The following is a 17,721-nucleotide window of genomic DNA, read 5'->3' on the forward strand; positions in this document are numbered from 1 at the left end:
GAACACTGCCCTCCTGTGTGCATACACAAAAGGTCAAGGTAGACTTCAATGGGGAGGACCAGGACAGGCCTCCGCGGCTGGAGAGTCTTATGCTCGGCTCCCGTGGGGCATCCTCCAGAATTCTGGGCAAAGTGCTGGCAGATTCAGGGCCCTACAGACAACGGGGATGAGCATGCGTCAGGGATGAAGCATGCTGGACCAGAATGTGGGCTCTGAGTCAGAGAAACCTGAGCTTGAATCTGAGCCCTGCCATTTCCTAGTCTGGTGATTTTAGTCAAATTATTTCTCGAAAGCCTCTGTTTCCTTCATCTTTAAAATGGAGATAGGGACTTCCCTGGTATTCCAGTGGTTAAGACTCCATGGTTTTAACTGCAGGGGGTTGGGGTTCAATCCCTGGTCCAGGAACTAAGATCCCACATGACATGCAGTCAAACAAAAAAAAAAAAAAGAAGAAAGAAAGAAAGCAAACAAGCATTGGTCTAAGGCATATTATTTCAATAAGAGAATAACAATAACAACTAACATTAAGAAATGAAAGACTCCTTTTAAAAATAGATAAAAATAGGTAAAAAATAGTACCTATGGCTGATTCATGTTGATGTTTGACAGAAAACAAAAAAAATTCTGTAAAGCAATTATCATTCAATTAAAAAATAAATAAGTTAAAAAAGCTAAAAAATAAATGTGACTGCCATAGCCAAGGTCAAAATAATAATAATAATAGTGATAATAGTATGCCAATTCATGGGATTCTTATGAGGATTAGCAGGATTCTCTGTGAACTTTACGTGCTTTTGTGAACACCCAGTAAGTGCTAGCAGTTAGGATTATTTTGTTTTTTAGGCTTGCAGTCAAGCTTCATCACATGACAGAAATAGAGCAGCATTCTTTAGACATGGCCTTCCGGGCAAAGCTGGGAGCCCCCAGCGATAAGACCAAGAACTCCTTGGAGGAAGTTAGCCAGCGTGCCCTCCCCACTGTGATCCTGGACTCCCTTAACCTCCCAGCTCCACTACCCTACTTCACCCCAGACAACCTGCCAGACACAGTAACTGGTCTTGTGTTGTGACATGATGGGGATTTTTACTTAAAGAGTCTGAGTGGAACAGTTTCAAACCTTGTTATTTGCTTCTGAAGCATTTGGCTATGCAGTTTTCATGGCTTTGCTGCTTCTTCAGTATTCAGGACCTAAGAATGGTTGCAGAAGGGGATGGCCACGGTGGAGAGGGGGCGGTCGGGACACAGCAAGCTCCCACGCCCCTTCCTGCGAGGCTGGGAGAAGTCAGGCTGGATTTACTGACACTTCAATTGCTTGGTCGGAAGGAAACTGCCAAAACCTCCTTGAAAATCATGGCAGGAAGTAAGCAACAGAGTCAGCCAGAGAAAAGGTTACAACCTGAAAGCCGGGGAGGGAATAGAGTCACTGGAGAGGGAGAAAGACTAGGGGGATGAGAAGGATAAAAGGATGAGGAAATAAAGGCAGATGAGAGGAAAATAAAGTCCTGAAAATTGAAGGGAGATGGAGCTTTCTGATGCAGATGAAACTTAAGAATTAGGAAATGATGATAGTTATAGAAAGCGGAGTAAGATGGTTAGAAAGCCTCACACAGGGAAATCAGCATTACGAAGGGGCTTTTGAGGCATCATATGATTCATCTCCCTGTCTTTATAACTGAAGAAAAGAAGAAAGGGGGAAAAAAGGGGAAGAGAGAATCATTCGTCTCCCTTTTGGCAAAACTAGGGGATCGGACTGGGATCTATAAAGCCTTTTTCACAGTTTAACAATCTATGAATTTATAAGGCTATCTATGAATTTATAATTGATAACAATCTATGAATCTATATGATTCCTTATTTGTTTAAGGTACATCACTGTGGTCTGTGTAACTTCCATGAAAGTCACTTTGTGGTAGATAGCATGAATGTGTTTGATCTTCCAATAATGTCAGTATCGTAATGCCCTTCAAAGTTTTAAGTAGCTTACACAGTATGATCATTTCAAAAAAAACTGACCAGCACCCAGGTATGGTCTGGAACTACTGCTTGAACTTTTGGGGAAGTAAGAATCTAGGCTAGAACCAGGTCCTAGAACGTTCTGGCCTTCCCTTGGGAGACTCCTCCTTGTGCTCATTGTTGAACTCTACAATATCCGTTTCTTTTGTATCTAGGTTTTCTATTAAATGCAGCACATCAGGAGAGACTCGAGAACCAGCCGCAAAGGTGATTCCACTGGTCTCTGAGGATGTTTCTGGGTCCAGTAAAGGAAGTGGCTCAGGGTTCATGGGATCCAGACTCAGGCCTGCCAGGGAGGTGCGTCTGGAGTCCAGGAGCCTCCACTTCTGGGGGGACTTGTCCTTCTCATGAGAGTCCTCCTCAGAGGCAGACTTGAGGCTGTTTCTCTCAGCTTCGGCTGGAACAGTCTGGGAACGAGGGTCCCGAGGAGGCACCCCTTTCTCTAAGGAGAGCGGGACTGACCCCACAGGGCCCTCCTGCTGCCCAGGCCTGCTGGGCTGAACCCCTGAAAAGTCGGAGCTCTGGATGGAGGCCGTGGAGTCATGGTGGTCATGCCCTGCCGCAGGCACTGGTGCTTCGGTGCCTGTGACCAGTACCTCGGGGGCCTGCGGCATTTTGGTGGGGGAGCCCCTCACACTGGACTGTGGACTCAGGCTGGTCTCTCGGATGGTGGACAGCTCTCCCAGGCTGGAGCGCAGCTTGGGGCTCCCCTTTGGAGACTGGGGGTGCTTCCCAGCGGCCGAGGCACGGTGAGGGCTTCTTGGAGGCACATCCAGCAGATCCCTGGTTGGGCTGAGGTCGCTCGGGGGGAAGAACATGGAGCTGTCGCTGGCCTGCCTCCCGTAGCTTCTCCTCCTGGGGCTTGAGGCGTGTTCGTGAGCGCTCAGGAACCTCTTGACTCTTCTAATCACTGAATGGCGATGACCGTGCTTCTCAAAATCCCACAGCCACTCGTCACCCGGCAGGTCGGACCCAGACAGCCTGAAACACATGAGGACAAAATGCAGGCAGAGCAGCTTCAGGGGCTTGACCTTGGGAGTCAAAGCCCAAGCAAAGTCTCACATGACAGATTTTGAAATGGAGGAGGGAGTGGGGTACTTTAATGTGAGATAATCTAGCGGAGGTTCTCAAACTTTGGGGTCACCTTTTACACTTTTAAAAGTGGCTGAGTACCCTGGAGGGATTGGTTTATGTGGTTATAGCTACTGCTATTTACAGTGTTGGAAATGATGCCTGAGGACTATAAAAAAGCACAAGAATGTACAAGCACACATTCCATGAACTCAGTGATGACATCATCACATAGCATGTAGCCTCTGGAAAATTCCATTGTATACTCACCAAAAAACAAGAATGAAAAGGGCACATAACAGTTTACTGTTATTATGAAAATAGTTTTGACCTTAAGGACTTGGATCTCGGGGTCTTGGTTCTTGGGGGATTTCCAGAGGTCCCCGCCCAGACTTGGAGAATCACGGATCTAGAGACTTGGACATTAAAAAAAGAAAAAGATATAATCTGTGTTCTTTCTCTTTTGTTCAGTTCAGTTCAGTTCAGTCACTCAGTTGTGTCCGACTCTTTGCCACCCCATGAATCGCAGCACGCCAGGCCTCCCTGTCCATCACCAACTCCCGGAGTTCACTCAGACTCACGTCCATCAAGTCCGTGATGCCATCCAGCCACCTTATCCTCTGTCGTCCCCTTCTCCTCCTGCCCCCAATCCCTCCCAGCATCAGAGTCTTTTCCAATGAGTCAACTCTTCACATGAGGTGGCCAAAGTACTGGAGTTTCAGCTTTAGTGTCATTCCTTCCAAAGAACACCCAGGACTGATCTCTTTTGTTACAAGTGAACTAAAGCCATGTTTTCCCAGGGTACATATAACCCCCCAAAACAAAGGATCCTAGCTAAATTCAAGACAATCCAAACAACAGCTAACATTTACTGACCACGTACCTCCCATGTACTAATTCAATTATCACAGTAATCGTGTGTGTTTGTGCCGTAATTATTCACGTTGTGCAAGTGAGGAAACTGAGGCCCTAGAGATTCATTAAGACTATATACAGTTAGTGAGAGCTAAACACAGAATATCTGATTCCAAAACCTTTGTTTGTTCTCCTAATAATCCATTTGTGTATACTTTATAAAAGTTGCTGGAAGTTAATGTATGATTAGATAGAGGAAGTATATTCAGGGAATGTTTGAAATTAGACATTAAGCTTTCACTCTTAACAGAAGTTGAGTGCTAATTCTGTATGCATCACAGACATTTTAACCCATAGTTGATGGCTGGATGGCATCACCGACTCGATGGACGTGAGTTTGAGTGAACTCCGGGAGTTGGTGATGGACAGGGAGGCCTGGCGTGCTGCAATTTATGGGTTGCAAAGAGTCGGACATGACTGAGCGACTGAACTGAACTGAACTGAACTAGCTGTAAATACAGTATGAAGCTAACTAGAGCCTTACTTGCCAAGTTGCTGCCCTCCAGCACTAAAAACAAAAACAAAATACTAGCACAAGAACTGCCAAACAAAACACACTCTTCCCCTCATGTACACTCCTTTCTATTTCCACAAACAGAACCTCTTGCATCTTGTTGTCCGTCAAAAAATTCAACTATGGAATTTGAAATAAAATTAAGGAAAAAGACATTTGCAACATGACAGCAACAAATAATTGTTAAAATGGTCCTCTCTCTCAAACATGTGTCCCCTTAAAAAAATTGTTAAGTACTATAAGCGCCAAAGCCTTTGTTCTTACTCCCTCCTATATGAACTCTGCTACGTAGGTGTCAAATGTTGAGGTAGAGCCCAGGAACAAAATAATATGTACAATATATTCTTTGCACAGAGGTCTTTGCTATCATTCCTTGCCCATGCTTTGTGTTTCTGTACTTGTGGAAGAAGTACTTCCCTGGAGGTGGTATGGACTTGCAATGTGGTTGGGCTCCGCTGGTGATTAAGTCTGATTGATTTGGTATTTTGAAGAATACTCTGTTGAATTTTTAACCTTGAGACATAAAATAAATAATCCTGGGCTTCCCTGGAGGAGCTAGTGATAAAGAATAGCCTGCCAATGCAGAATGCAGGAGGCACAGAGATGCAGGTTTGAATCCCTGGGTCTGTAAGATGCCCTGGAAGAAGAAATGGCATCCCACTCCAGTATTCTGGCCTGGAGAATTCCATGGATAGAGGAGGCTGGAGGGCTACAGTCCATGGGCTCGCAAAGAGTCAGACAAGACTGAGCACGTAAACGACTGCTCACGCACACACGTATGTGCAAATAATCCTACCATTTTTAACCTTCTCCTTCAAGGCTGACATAAATGGATGATTGAGATAGCAGTAAGGGATACTGTTTAGTAAGGTAGGCTCCTGCCTCGGATCATGTGGTTATTTGTCTCACATCTCCGTGAACGTGCAGTCTTAAGGAAGCTCCGAAAGAACTACTTAAAGACTTGCTCTTATACAGATGCTCCTGCTGATTCTGGGAGCAACAGTGACCTGGCCATCCCATTCCAGCGTTCACACTGACATCTGAAGTGACAAGATGCTAAAACTGGGTGCCTTTTATGAGACATAGAGGAAAAAATTGGAACAGCATAATATTGGTGTAACCTGAAAGGGCAAAGTGAGTGGCCAAAGAAATCGTCATTCCTCCATGTTAATGAATAAAAGATGGACGATTGAGATGATTAACTGGCTAAATGTGGTGGGATGGCATCCAATTACCACCTTGTACTGTTATTCTAAAGCCCTGGCAGTGCCCGTGGCTACCAGATAGGCTTCTGGCCCAGCCTCCAGCCTGCACAGCTCAGATTCTGTTACATCGACTTGAGAAACGCCAGGTTCATGCTTCAGCAGCCTTAGTGACACTACTTGGTGCATTTCACTAGGTCAGATCTCCAGTCATACTCTAGGAACCCATTTAGTTACAGAGGACATGGGAGCAGTGGACCCCTAAGACTGCCATGCTGGACATGCCCTGGGAACCGAGGTGTACCTGATAACGTCTCTTTACAAGACAGACCTCTGTCCTCCGTGTGGGATCTTGACTTTTTATTTGGGATTTGTTTTCCTTAAAGTGAAAATGTTAGTCACGCTGTCGTATCCGACTGTTTGCCACCCCAGGGACTGCAGCCCGCTAGGCTCCTCTGTCTGTGGGATTTCCCAGGCAAGAATATTTTAGTGGGTTGCCATTCCTCTTTCCAGGGCATCTTCCTGAGCAAAGGGTTGAACTCAGGCCTCCTGCATTGCTGGCAGATTCTCTACCGTCTGAGCCACCAGGGAAGCTTATCTTCTTTAACTACTTCTTTTTTTCCCTTAACTATTTCCAAGCCACACAACCTTGTAAGAATGACAAAATCTTCTAGGAAAAAATGTTAGTATTATTATTACTTCAAAACTTCATGAACCCTATAGAAAACCTTTTTAACTATGCACTGATGTGGTGGATGTATACACTCAACTGAGGCAAAGGATTAAGGCCTTGGGTCATACACTGGAGAAAAACAAATCAGTTGCAAAGAGTAAATGCCAGAAAGGTCAGTGTTCTTGCTGCTGTTCTACTGATTAACCAACTGACATTGGGCAGGATTACCCATGAGGTCCTATTGCACCTTCCTGCCTCTGAGACTGTGGTATGGACACGTGAGATTTATCCACATACCCAACTGAATGCATTGAGCATCTACCACAAACACATTTGTTGCCTTAAACTCTATATAACATAATTTAAAAGGAGGAAGAAGACATGTTTATAAATAGCTAAACTGGGGACAAATTACATTAAAAAAATATCTATTTGGTTGTGTTGGGTCTTAGTTGCATCACTTGGCTTCTTTGCTGTGGCACACAGGCTAAGTATGGCACACAGGCTGTTTCCCCAATCCATGTGGGATTTTAGTTTCCTAACCAGGGATCGAACCTGCATCCCCTGCATTGCAAGGTGGATTTTAAACCACTGTACTGCCAAGGAAGTTCCTAGAGTAAGTTGTTGAGTTTGTCTTTGACACTGCATTGGAATCAGATAAACAGAGAAGGGAAAGAATATTCCAGGTGGAAAAAGTGACTTGAGCAAATGAGACAGCAGGGAACTTTAGGTGTTTGTGAATAGGAAATACTTGGATTTGTGTCAAACACAGAATAGTGTCAGGCATAAAACTGGTAGCCCTGGACTTTATTATAAACAGTCATATATACCAAGTAGAAGGATTAGGACTTTACCCCAGGGGCAGTGGGCAGCTGTGGGTTGTCTCTGGAGTGGAGGGCCTATCTAGAGACATGTCATTTGGTGGCCGTGTCCCAGTGGGAAAAACTACATGGAGAACAACACTGTTGAGTGTTCTCATCCAAAAATGCTTTGTATAAGAAACTTCAGGTGGAAACTTCCCATACCATTAGTCAAAAAGACCTCTTAGTGGGTCTTTGGAAGAATGCTGGGTGGTCTGTGGTCTGGGGGCAGTTTTATAAACTGCATGCTGGAGTGATGAAGGAAGCCCTCCTGCTCTCCATGTTATCAAAGAGCCAGAGTGAAACTCCCCTGCACGATGGACTGAATGACCTCTCTTCCAAATGTTTTTGTGATGGAAGATTTCATTGCCAACCCCCAAGGCCCATCTCCTTTCTCTGACAACAAAAACTGTGGTTTGAGAACAAAATGGTTTAATGATTAAAATATGCAGAATAGGGACTTGCCTGTGGCAAAGACTCTGTGCTTCCAGTGCAGGGGGCCCGGCTTCAATCCCTGGCCAGGGAACTAGATCCCACAACTAACATTCTGCATGCTGTAACTAAAACCCAGGGCAGCCAATTACATAAAAACAAACACAGAATAGAATATATTAAAGATTCTTTATTCCCAGGTACCTTTTAAGACCTTTTAGACTTTCTTCTCCTCCTTATTTGATTTTTTAAATGTACCTTTAGTACAGGATAAGTACAGTCCTGAGGCCCAAATATAACACCACTTAAAATGCCCCAAAACAATTACAGCGGAAACGTTATGTCATAGAATGTAAGCATCCTCATTATATTGCTATATATTAGAGAAGGTCAGCTGAAAATCTGTCTTATGTTCTGGAATTCACTAGGACTGAGATAGGCAGGTAATTAGAGACCGGAAGACATTCATGGAAAGTGCCATGAAGCTATTAGTGTCCAGAGGATGGAATTTGAGAATTACCTCTGTGGTGAGGCGGATAATTTATTTCAGGAGCTTGCAGATCCAGGATGACTGCTGCCCAGGCTGATGCTAATTAGCTGTGTGACCTTTGGAGAGTCACTTAAGCTCCCTGTGGCTTAGCATCATGCTTGAGAAACTAAGTATGATGTATGAGAAACTAACCATGTCAACAATACTCAATTTGTTTTACAAGGGTGTTTGGAAGTTCAAAAGGAATAATATATGTGGAAAAGCTTTGAAGAGCAGACGATATAGAAAGGACTCTGTCAATGACTGGCAAACTTTCAGAGATGATTTCTAAAGCACCACTGACTACATATGGTTGGAAGAAATAATAGAGTCTGTCTGAAGGTCCCTTCTCTCCTTTAAAATGTTACTACACCTCCAAGCTGCCACCTAACAATTAACATGTTGGAAGGGATGACTACTGCAGTCATTTAATGATGAGATGAGGATGTTGAGTAGATGGAGGGCAAATGAAAGGCTAGGAGGAACTGGGTTTTTTGAGAGAAAGTTGATAAAACTGATCAGATGGTGGGACTGTCCTCACTTGCCTCCCAATATTGTTTTGGGTGCCATTTGCAGACATTGTCAAATCCTGCAAAAATTAAACCATTTATGGCACAATATAAATTATCACTGTAGAAAAAGTTAGAATGAGAAAGGTTGTGGCATGTATTGGGCTATTTTTGAAAGGGAGGAGGGATATACATGGGAGAGAGAGAAGAGGTTATATTAAGCTCAGCAGGCTAGTTGGTTCTGGAAGGAGGGAGAACACGTGTTATTTCTACAAGTCATATCTACACGTCAGAATTGGGATGTACTCTTCATTTAATCTCAAGGGTTAAAAAGGAACAGTTTTTAAAATGCCTATTGAGGATTTCCCTGGTTAAGAATGGTTAAGAATCTGCCTGCTGAAGCAGGGCAGATGGGTTCAATCCTTGCTCCAGGAAGATCCACAGGCTGCAGAACAACTAAAGCCCATGCTCCACAACTACTGAAGCCCACGCTCTAGAGCCTGTGCTCCACAGCAAGAGAAGCCACTGCATGAGAAGCCTGCACACTGCAATGCAGAGTAGCCTCCACTTGCTGCAACTAGAGAAAGCCTGCCTGGCAACAAAGACCTTGTGCAGCCAAAAAAAATAAAAAATAAAAAAGTGATAAAGGTTTAAAGAATATCTTTTGGATACCTACAAAACCACCAACTCCACAGTCTCCCTGGCCAATAGCTAATATCTGAGGGCTCTGATATAATTAAGGCCTCTTGAAAAGGTGCTTGGGTTGCTCAGGGGTACAGGAGAACGCTTGTCACTTCCTGTTGCTACATGTGGTTGGAAAAAATAATAGAGTCTGTCTGAAGGTCACTCCCTTCTCTCCTTTAAGAGTGTCCTTTAAAATGTTACTACACCTCCAAGCTGCCATCTAGCAATTAACATGTTGGAAGGGATGACTACTGTAGTCATTTAATGATGAGATGAGGATGTTGAGTAAATAAAGAAGAGGCTGGGCACAGGATTGCAGAAGATGGCAGCTGACATCCAGACTTCTTGGGGTGTGTCTAACATGGAAAGACTAAAACGGCCCCAAGACTTGAAACATTTAATGTAGTTTTTCAAAGCAAGCCTTTTGCAAAACAAACCCCTTCTCTTTAGTGTAATCAGGTAAATACAGAACTTCAAACAATAAAACAAGATGTTGTTTCTCTTTCTTTGTGGCCACGTTTGAAGTGGTATTTTGACAATTTAAATTAAAATAATAAGAGGTCATTTTAAAAGAGCTGAAATGAGAAATCTAGGAAAATGATATTTAATACGATGGGCTCTACGTCTCATGTCAGATTTATTGTTTTGAAATTGTGAGTGTCCTCAAAGTCAAGCAGCTGCCTTGGAGGGAGCCAGGAATTTGCCTGAAAATCTATCAGGGTAGAGACACGTGTGCAGGAGTGTTTATTCATGGGCAAAGCAAATGTACTCTTCAAACCTATTAGAGGTGCACACTGTTATTTTTAACCTTCTGCACTGCAGACTCACTGTCAAAGCTAACCAGGGATTTATTAAATGAGTAAAAACCCTCATGCTAAGTTGATAGAGGTAGGCTGACAGAGGTTGTAGTCACCCCGCAACCTGCCTGCCTGCTCCTTTCCTGATGAGAGAGAGCTTTAATGAGTGAAGCATCATGGGAGGTTGCTGAGCCCAGAGAGCTGGCCATCCTCCAGAGGCCTTTCTGTTGCCTCTCTGCTAGTTTGGACCAAGGATTATGGCAAATCTGGTTAAATAACAGGTATATCTAGCCTCACGTTATCACTTTGGTTCTGCTGACCCAGTCTACACTGGCTGTTGCAAAAAGAAATTGTGGCCCAAAGTTACAGTCCCCACCTTTCAATACTGTTGTATCCTATGAGTTTTGTTAGAAACGGACATGAAGCTGCCTGTACCTCTCATACCACTTAGACAGTAAAAACTAAGCATCAGCTGTGACCCTGTGTCGGTATATGAAAAAATCCCTGAGCAAGTTCTACAATTACAAACTTAATGCACATTCACGTCCTTGGGAATTTCCATCTCTCCTTTTTTTGTACATTAAGTGAAAATCAATGTTCCAAGAATACATTTTTGTTGAAGTTAGTGATTCAGATTTTGAGATACTTTTGGTTGTTTATGGCACACACATGCAATAGTATATATGTATATATATATATCAGACTATATATTTTCTTGTTAAGTTAAAATGTTTGACTATAGTTGGCTAAGAAGGGATTACTGAATAAAACATCCATCTAGAAGTATATTTAACCACATTTCGACACAGTCTGCTTGCCTGAAAACATATTTTGAAAATTTGAACTAATATTACTAAGAATACTTCCAAATGTGCTGTACTATCTTAAATGCTTTGTGCACATTAAATACGTATATGTATAACTGCAAAAAGTAATTGTATTATTTCTACATATTTTTAGAACTTTTGGAATGATTTCCGGGTATGTGGTTGTAGTTTGACAGAACTGAATAAATCTTAAAGTCCTTTGTTCCTACCCAGAAGGAACTCTAATGGAAATTTGAATACCTCTCTTCTTCCCAGGTAGAAAGAAGCCTTCTTCCTTAGGGCTTCCCAGGTGATGCTAGGGGTAAAGAACCCACCTGCCAATGCAGGGGACATAAGAGACGGGTTAGACAACGTATTAAAAAGCAGAGACATCACTTTGCTGACAAAGGTCCATATAGTCAAGACTGTGGTTTTTCCAGTAGTTGTCTACTGGATGTGAGATTTGGACCATAAAGAAGGCTGAGCACCAAAGAACTGATGCTTTCGAACTGTGGTGCTGGAGAAGACTCTTGAGAGTCCCTTGGACACCAAGGATATCAAACCAGTCAATCCTGGAGGAAATCACCTCTGACTATTCATTGGAAGGACTGATGCTGAAGCTGAAGTTCCAATACTTTGGCCACCTGATGCAAAGAGCTGACTCATTGGAAAAGACCCTGATGCTGGGAAAGATTGAGGGTAGGAGAAGGGGGCGACAGAGAATAAGATGGTTGAATGGCATCACCAACTCCATGGACATGAGGTTGAGCAAGCTCCAGGAGACAGTGAAGGACAGGGAAACCTGGAGTGCTGCAATCCATGGGGTTGCAAAGAGTTGGACAACAACCTCTTTGTTAAGTGGATACTTAGTTGACTTCACAGACCTATTCCTTGAGAACACTACCAATGTGAGGAAATTTTGACATACTTGAATCATGGCAGAAAGCCCAATACAGTGGTGATTTTTGAAGAGGACTTTAGTCAGCAGGTTTAAGGTTGCCAGACTGAGAGCTGCTCTTAGATTAGCAGCACACTGTGAGCACAGCCCCACGTGGACATCCCTCACAACACACTTGAGTGATTCACTTCTTAAGCAGCTCAACCTCTCTTCTCCAGAATTTCAAGTCCTTTAGCTGTTATTGATGAATATTTTGTTAGGGTTTTTCCAATGCCTTAAAGGGGTCTCTGCTGCTTTACTCTTGGCTGCTTTGATTTCCAACACTGGATTAAAGGGAGTTATAAGACTTCAGGTCTTTAATATCCATGTATCCCATTCCTCAGAGCCTTAAAAGTATGTGCTAACAGATAAATCCAAGTATCTAAAAATAATAAGAATTTTGGAGTGAACTCATGATGGTAAAATGTGAAGACAAGCATTCTCCCTCAAACTAGCTGTGGTGGCCTGGGCCTGAATCTTATTTTTCGTTTGCTTAAAAGAGAAATTTATTTTCAGCAAAGTTGACTTGAGTTTGAATATTTTAGGTTAGATTTGGTTCAGTTCAGTTCAGTTCAGTTGCTCAATTGTGTCCAGCTCTTTGCAACTCCATGAACCACAGCATGTCAGGCCTCCCTGTCCATCACCAACTCCTGGAGTTTACCAGAATTCATGTCCGTTGAGTTGGTGATGCCATTCAACCATCTCATCCTCTGTCGTCCCCTTCTCCTTCTGCCCTCAATCTTTCCCAGCATCAGGGTCTTTTCCGATGAGTCAGCTCTTCACATCAGGTGGCCAAAGTTTTGGAGTTTCAGCTTCAACATCAGTCCTTCCAATGAACACCGAGGACTGATCTCCTTTAGGATGGACTGGTTGGATCTCCTTGCAGTCCAAGGGACTCTCAAGAGTCTTCTCAAACACCACAGTTCAAAAGCATCAATTCATTGACGCTCAGCTTTCTTTATACTCCAAGTCTCACATCCATACATGACTACTGGAAAAACCATAGCCTTGACTAGATGGACCTTTGTTGATTTGGTTAGGTGAGGTTTATCAAGCGTTAAGTGTCTGCAATTGCCTGAAGAAGATCTAATAATGTTTTCATTTAAGGGTTTGGGCATGTTTTCTTGATGTGCATCTTATGGACAACTCTTCTTTTGGCTGCTTGTGGGTGCCTTATTAATCTTTCCATGGTTAAGCTAATGAAACGATGCCTCAGTCGAAATAGAAGATCAGAAAGCATTCTATATTATGACAAAGAACAAAGAGATTCAACTGAAATCATCTTAGGTATGGTAATGGGAATGGAGTTCAAATAGGAAAGATTCTTTTTCATTGTTCAGTTATTTCATAGAATGGTTTACTAAGTGGAGATTAGAGGCTGTGCAATAAATTATGTGGTTTATTAAATGCTCAAAACAAATATATCTGTGAAAGCATTTCTATTCTGGGTGCTAAGCACAAGGATTGGGAGATTCAGCATTGCTTTGGTGTTAGAAATTATAAAATGCTGTTTTTAAAACAGAAGCCTTTAACACATCTTTAAAAATATTCAAATCAGATTCAACAGAGAAGGATGAGCTTTGTCAGTTACATCTTTCTTTGAATTAAGATATGGTGAGGAGATACCTTTCGTCCAAGGTAAGGAGCAGCGGCTGTGCCTTGCTGGAGCAGCCATGAAGAGATATCCCACGCCCAAGGTAAGAGAAACCCAAGTAAGATGGTAGGTGTTGCAAGAGGGCATCAGAGGGCAGACACACTGAAACCATACTCACAGAAAACTAGTCAATCTAATCACACTATGACCACAGCCTTGTCTAACTCAATGAAACTAAGCCATGCCCGCGGGGCAACCGAAGATGAGCGGGTCATGGTAGAGAAGTCTGACAGAATGTGGTCCACTGGAGAAGGGAATGGCAAACCACTTCAGTATTCTTGCCTTGAGAACCCCATGAGCAGTATGAAAAGGCAAAATGATAGGTTACTGAAAGAGGAAGTCCCCAGGTCAGTAGGTGCCCAACATGCTACTGGAGATCAGTGGAGAAATAACTCCAAAAAGAATGAAGGGATGGAGCCAAAACAAAAACAATACCCATCTGTGGATGTGACTGGTGATAGAAGCAAGGTCCGATGCTGTAAAGAGCAATATTGCATAGGAACCTGGAATGTTAGGTCCATGAATCAAGGCAAATTGGAAGTGGTCAAACAAGAGATGAGAAGGGTGAACGTCGACATTTTAGGAATCAGCGAACTAAAATGGACTGGAATGGGTGAATTTAACTCAGATGACCATTATATCTACTACTGCGGGCAGGAATCCCTCAGAAGAAATGGAGTAGCCATCATGGTCAACAAAAGAGTCCGAATGCAGTACTTGGATGCAATCTCAAAAACGACAGATTGATCTCTGTTCATTTCCAAGGCAAACCATTCAATATCACAGTTATCCAAGTCTATGCCCCAACCAGTAATGCTGAAGAAGCTGAAGTTGAACGGTTCTATGAAGACCTACAAGACCTTTTAGAACTAACACCCAAAAAAGATGTCCTTTTCATTATAGGGGACTGGAATGCAAAAGTAGGAAGTCAAGAAACACCTGGAGTAACAGGCAAATTTGGACTTGGAATGTGGAATGAAGCAGGGCAAAGACTAATAGAGTTTTGCCAAGAAAATGCACTGGTCACAGCAAACACCCTCTTCCAACAACACAAGAGAAGACTCTATACATGGACATCACCAGAGGGTCAACACCAAAATCAGATGGATTATATTCTTTGCAACCAAAGATGGAAAAGCTCTATAAAGTCAACAAAAACAAGACCAGGAGCTGACTGTGGCTCAGATCATGAACTCTTTATTACCAAATTCAGACTCAAATTGAAGAAAGTAAAGAAAACCGCTAGACCATTCAGGTATGACCTAAATCAAATCCCTTATGATTATACAGTGGAAATGAGAAATAGATTTAAGGGCCTAGACCTAATAGATAGAATGCCCGATGAACTATGGAATGAGGTTGATGACATTGTGCAGGAGACAGGGATCAAGACCATCCCCATGGAAAAGAAACGCAAACAAGCAAAATGGCTGTCTGGGGAGACCTTACAAATAGCTGTGAAAAGAAGAGAGGTGAAAAGCAAAGGAGGAAAGGAAAGATATAAGCATCTGAATGCAGAGTTCCAAAGAATAGCAAGAAGAGATAAGAAAGCCTTCTTCAGCGATCAATGCAAAGAAATAGAGGAAAAGAACAGAATGGGAAAGACTAGAGATCTCTTCAAGAAAATTAGAGATACCAAGGGAACATTTCATGCAAAGATGGGCTCGATAAAGGACAGAAATGTTCTGGACCTAACAGAAGCAGAAGATATTAAGAAGAGGTGGCAAGAATACACAGAAGAACTGTACAAAAAAGAACTTCACGGCCCAGATAATCACAATGGTATGATCACTCACCTAGAGCCAAACATTTTGGAATGTGAAGTCAAGTGGGCCTTAGAAAGCATTGCTACAAACAAAGCTAGTGGAGGTGATGGAATCCCAGTTGAGCTATTTCAAATCCTCAAAGATGATACTGTGAAAGTGCTCCACTCAATATGCCAGCAAATTTGGAAACCTCAGCAGTGGCCACAGGACTGGAAAAGGCCCATTTTCACTCCAATCCCAAAGAAAGGCAATGCCAAAGAATGTTCAAACTACTGCACAGTTGCTCTCATCTCACCTGCTAGTAAAGTAATGCTCAAAATTCTCCAACCCAGGCTTCAGCAATATGTGAACTGTGAAATCCCTGATGTTCAAGTTGGTTTTAGAAAAGGCAGAGAAACCAGAGATCAAATTGCCAACATCCGCTGGATCATCGAAAAAGCAAGAGAGTTCCAGAAAAACATCTATTTCTGCTTTATTGACTATGCCAACGCCTTTGACTGTGTGGATCACAATCAACTGTGGAATATTCTGAAAGAGATGGGAATACCAGACCATCTGACCTGCCTCTTGAGAAATCTGTATGCAGGTCAGGAAGCAACAGTTAGAACTGGACATGGAACAACAGACTGGTTCCAAATAGGAAAAGGAGTACGTCAAGGCTGTATATTGTCACCCTGCTTATTTAACTTATACGTAGTGTACATCATGAGTAACACTGGACTGGAAGAAACACAGGCTGGAATCAAGATTGCCAGAAGAAATATCAATAACCTCAGATATGCAGATGACACCACCCTTATGGTAGAAAGTGAAGAGGAACTAAAAAGCCTCTTGATGAAAGTGAGAGGAGAGTGAAAAAGTTGGCTTAAAGCTCAACATTCAGAAAACGAAGATCATGGTATCTGGTCCCATCACTTCATGGCAAATAGATGGGGAAACAGTGGAAACAGTGTCAGACTTTATTTCTTTGGGCTCCAAAATCACTGCAGATGGTGACTGCAGCCATGAAATTAAAAGACGCTTACTCCTTGGAAGAAAAGTTATGACTGACCTAGATAGTATATTGAAAAGCAGAATCATTACTTTGCCGACTAAGGTCCCCCTAGTCGAGGCTATGGTTTTTCCAGTGGTCATGTATGGATGTGAGAGTTAGACTGTGAAGAAGGCTGAGTGCCGAAGAATTGATGCTTTTGAACTGTGGTGTTGGAGAAGACTCTTGAGAGTGCCTTGGACTGCAAGGAGATCCAACCAGTCCATTCTGAAGGAGATCAGCCCTGGGACTTCTTTGGAAGGAATGATGCTAAAGCTGAAACTCCAGTATTTTGGCCACCTCATGCGAAGAGTTGACTAATTGGAAAAGACTCTGATGCTGGGAGGGATTGGGGGCAGGAGGAGAAGGGGACGACAGAGGATGAGGTGGTTGGATGGCATCACTGACTCGATGGATGTGAGTCTGAGTGAACTCTGGTAACTTGTGATGGACAGGGAGGCCTGGCGTGCTGTGATTCATGGGCTCACAAAGAGTTGGATATGACTGAGCAACTGAACTGAACTGAACTGAACTGAAGGGACTTTCCTGGTTATCCCAAGGCAAAGACTCTGTGATCCCGTTCAGGGGACCTAGTTTGATCCCTGGTTAGGTAACTATATCACAAATGCCACAGCTAAGAGTTCCCATGCCACAACCAAGACTGGGGCAACCAAAAAAAAAAAAAAAACATTAAAAAAAGATATGATAATGATTGGATGTGGTGAGAACACATTCCTACCTCACTGGCTGCACAGGTACCGCTTTCTTTTGCCCTTTGCAACATCCATCCTCAGTGCTTCCTCCAACTCAGGCTCTGAGGCCTCCCTCCTTGTGAGTAGCCCCAGCCCCTGCTGCCCCCCAGGTTTTCTCTAAGCTTTTCTCTGTCAATTCCCCTGGCTCCCATGTCTTCCTTCCCCTCTACCCTCACTCTACCTGTCCGTTTTCAGTCCTTTTTCAGAGCAAAAAGAGACATTCATTTGTTTCTTTATTATATCTTACTTCATCTTATAAAGGCTTTAAGGTGACTTATAAAGATAATACTATCTAAAGACAGGGCTAGAATAAGGAACGGGCTTCCCAGTTTACTCAGTAGTAAAAAAAATCTGCCTGCCAACGCAGAAGATGCAGCTTAATTTCTGGGTTGGGAAGATCCTCTGGGAAAGGAAGTGGCAACCCACTCCAGTATTCTTGCCTGGAAAATCCCATGGACAGAGGAGCCTGGAGGGCTACAGTCCATGGAGTCACAAAAGAGTCAAACACGACTTAGCGACTGAACCACAACAGCAAAGAATAAGGAACACTAACAAGATGAGGCCAACAGACAGGGTG

At 43.0% G+C, this 17,721-nt stretch overlaps 1 protein-coding gene across 7 annotated transcripts in view; it reads right to left on the reverse strand.

Annotated features, from left to right (window-relative positions):
- Positions 1 to 473: 473 nt before the first annotated feature.
- Positions 474 to 17,721, reverse strand: part of BEST3 (bestrophin 3) — a 55,475-nt gene continuing 38,227 nt past the window's right edge. For 6 of the 7 annotated variants that reach the window (XM_040233442.1, XM_040233440.1, XM_040233445.1 and 3 more), the window contains one exon: positions 474 to 2,994. In XM_040233442.1, coding sequence (XP_040089376.1) covers positions 2,073 to 2,994 — 922 coding nt within the window. In that variant the 3' untranslated portion in view covers positions 474 to 2,072. The remainder of the gene's footprint in view (positions 2,995 to 17,721) is intronic. The other variant, XR_005719727.1, reaches the window with a different exon arrangement.

This window comes from Oryx dammah, unplaced genomic scaffold, assembly GCF_014754425.2.
Source record: "Oryx dammah isolate SB20612 unplaced genomic scaffold, SCBI_Odam_1.1 HiC_scaffold_29, whole genome shotgun sequence".
In the NCBI taxonomy this organism is placed as follows: domain Eukaryota; kingdom Metazoa; phylum Chordata; class Mammalia; order Artiodactyla; family Bovidae; genus Oryx; species Oryx dammah.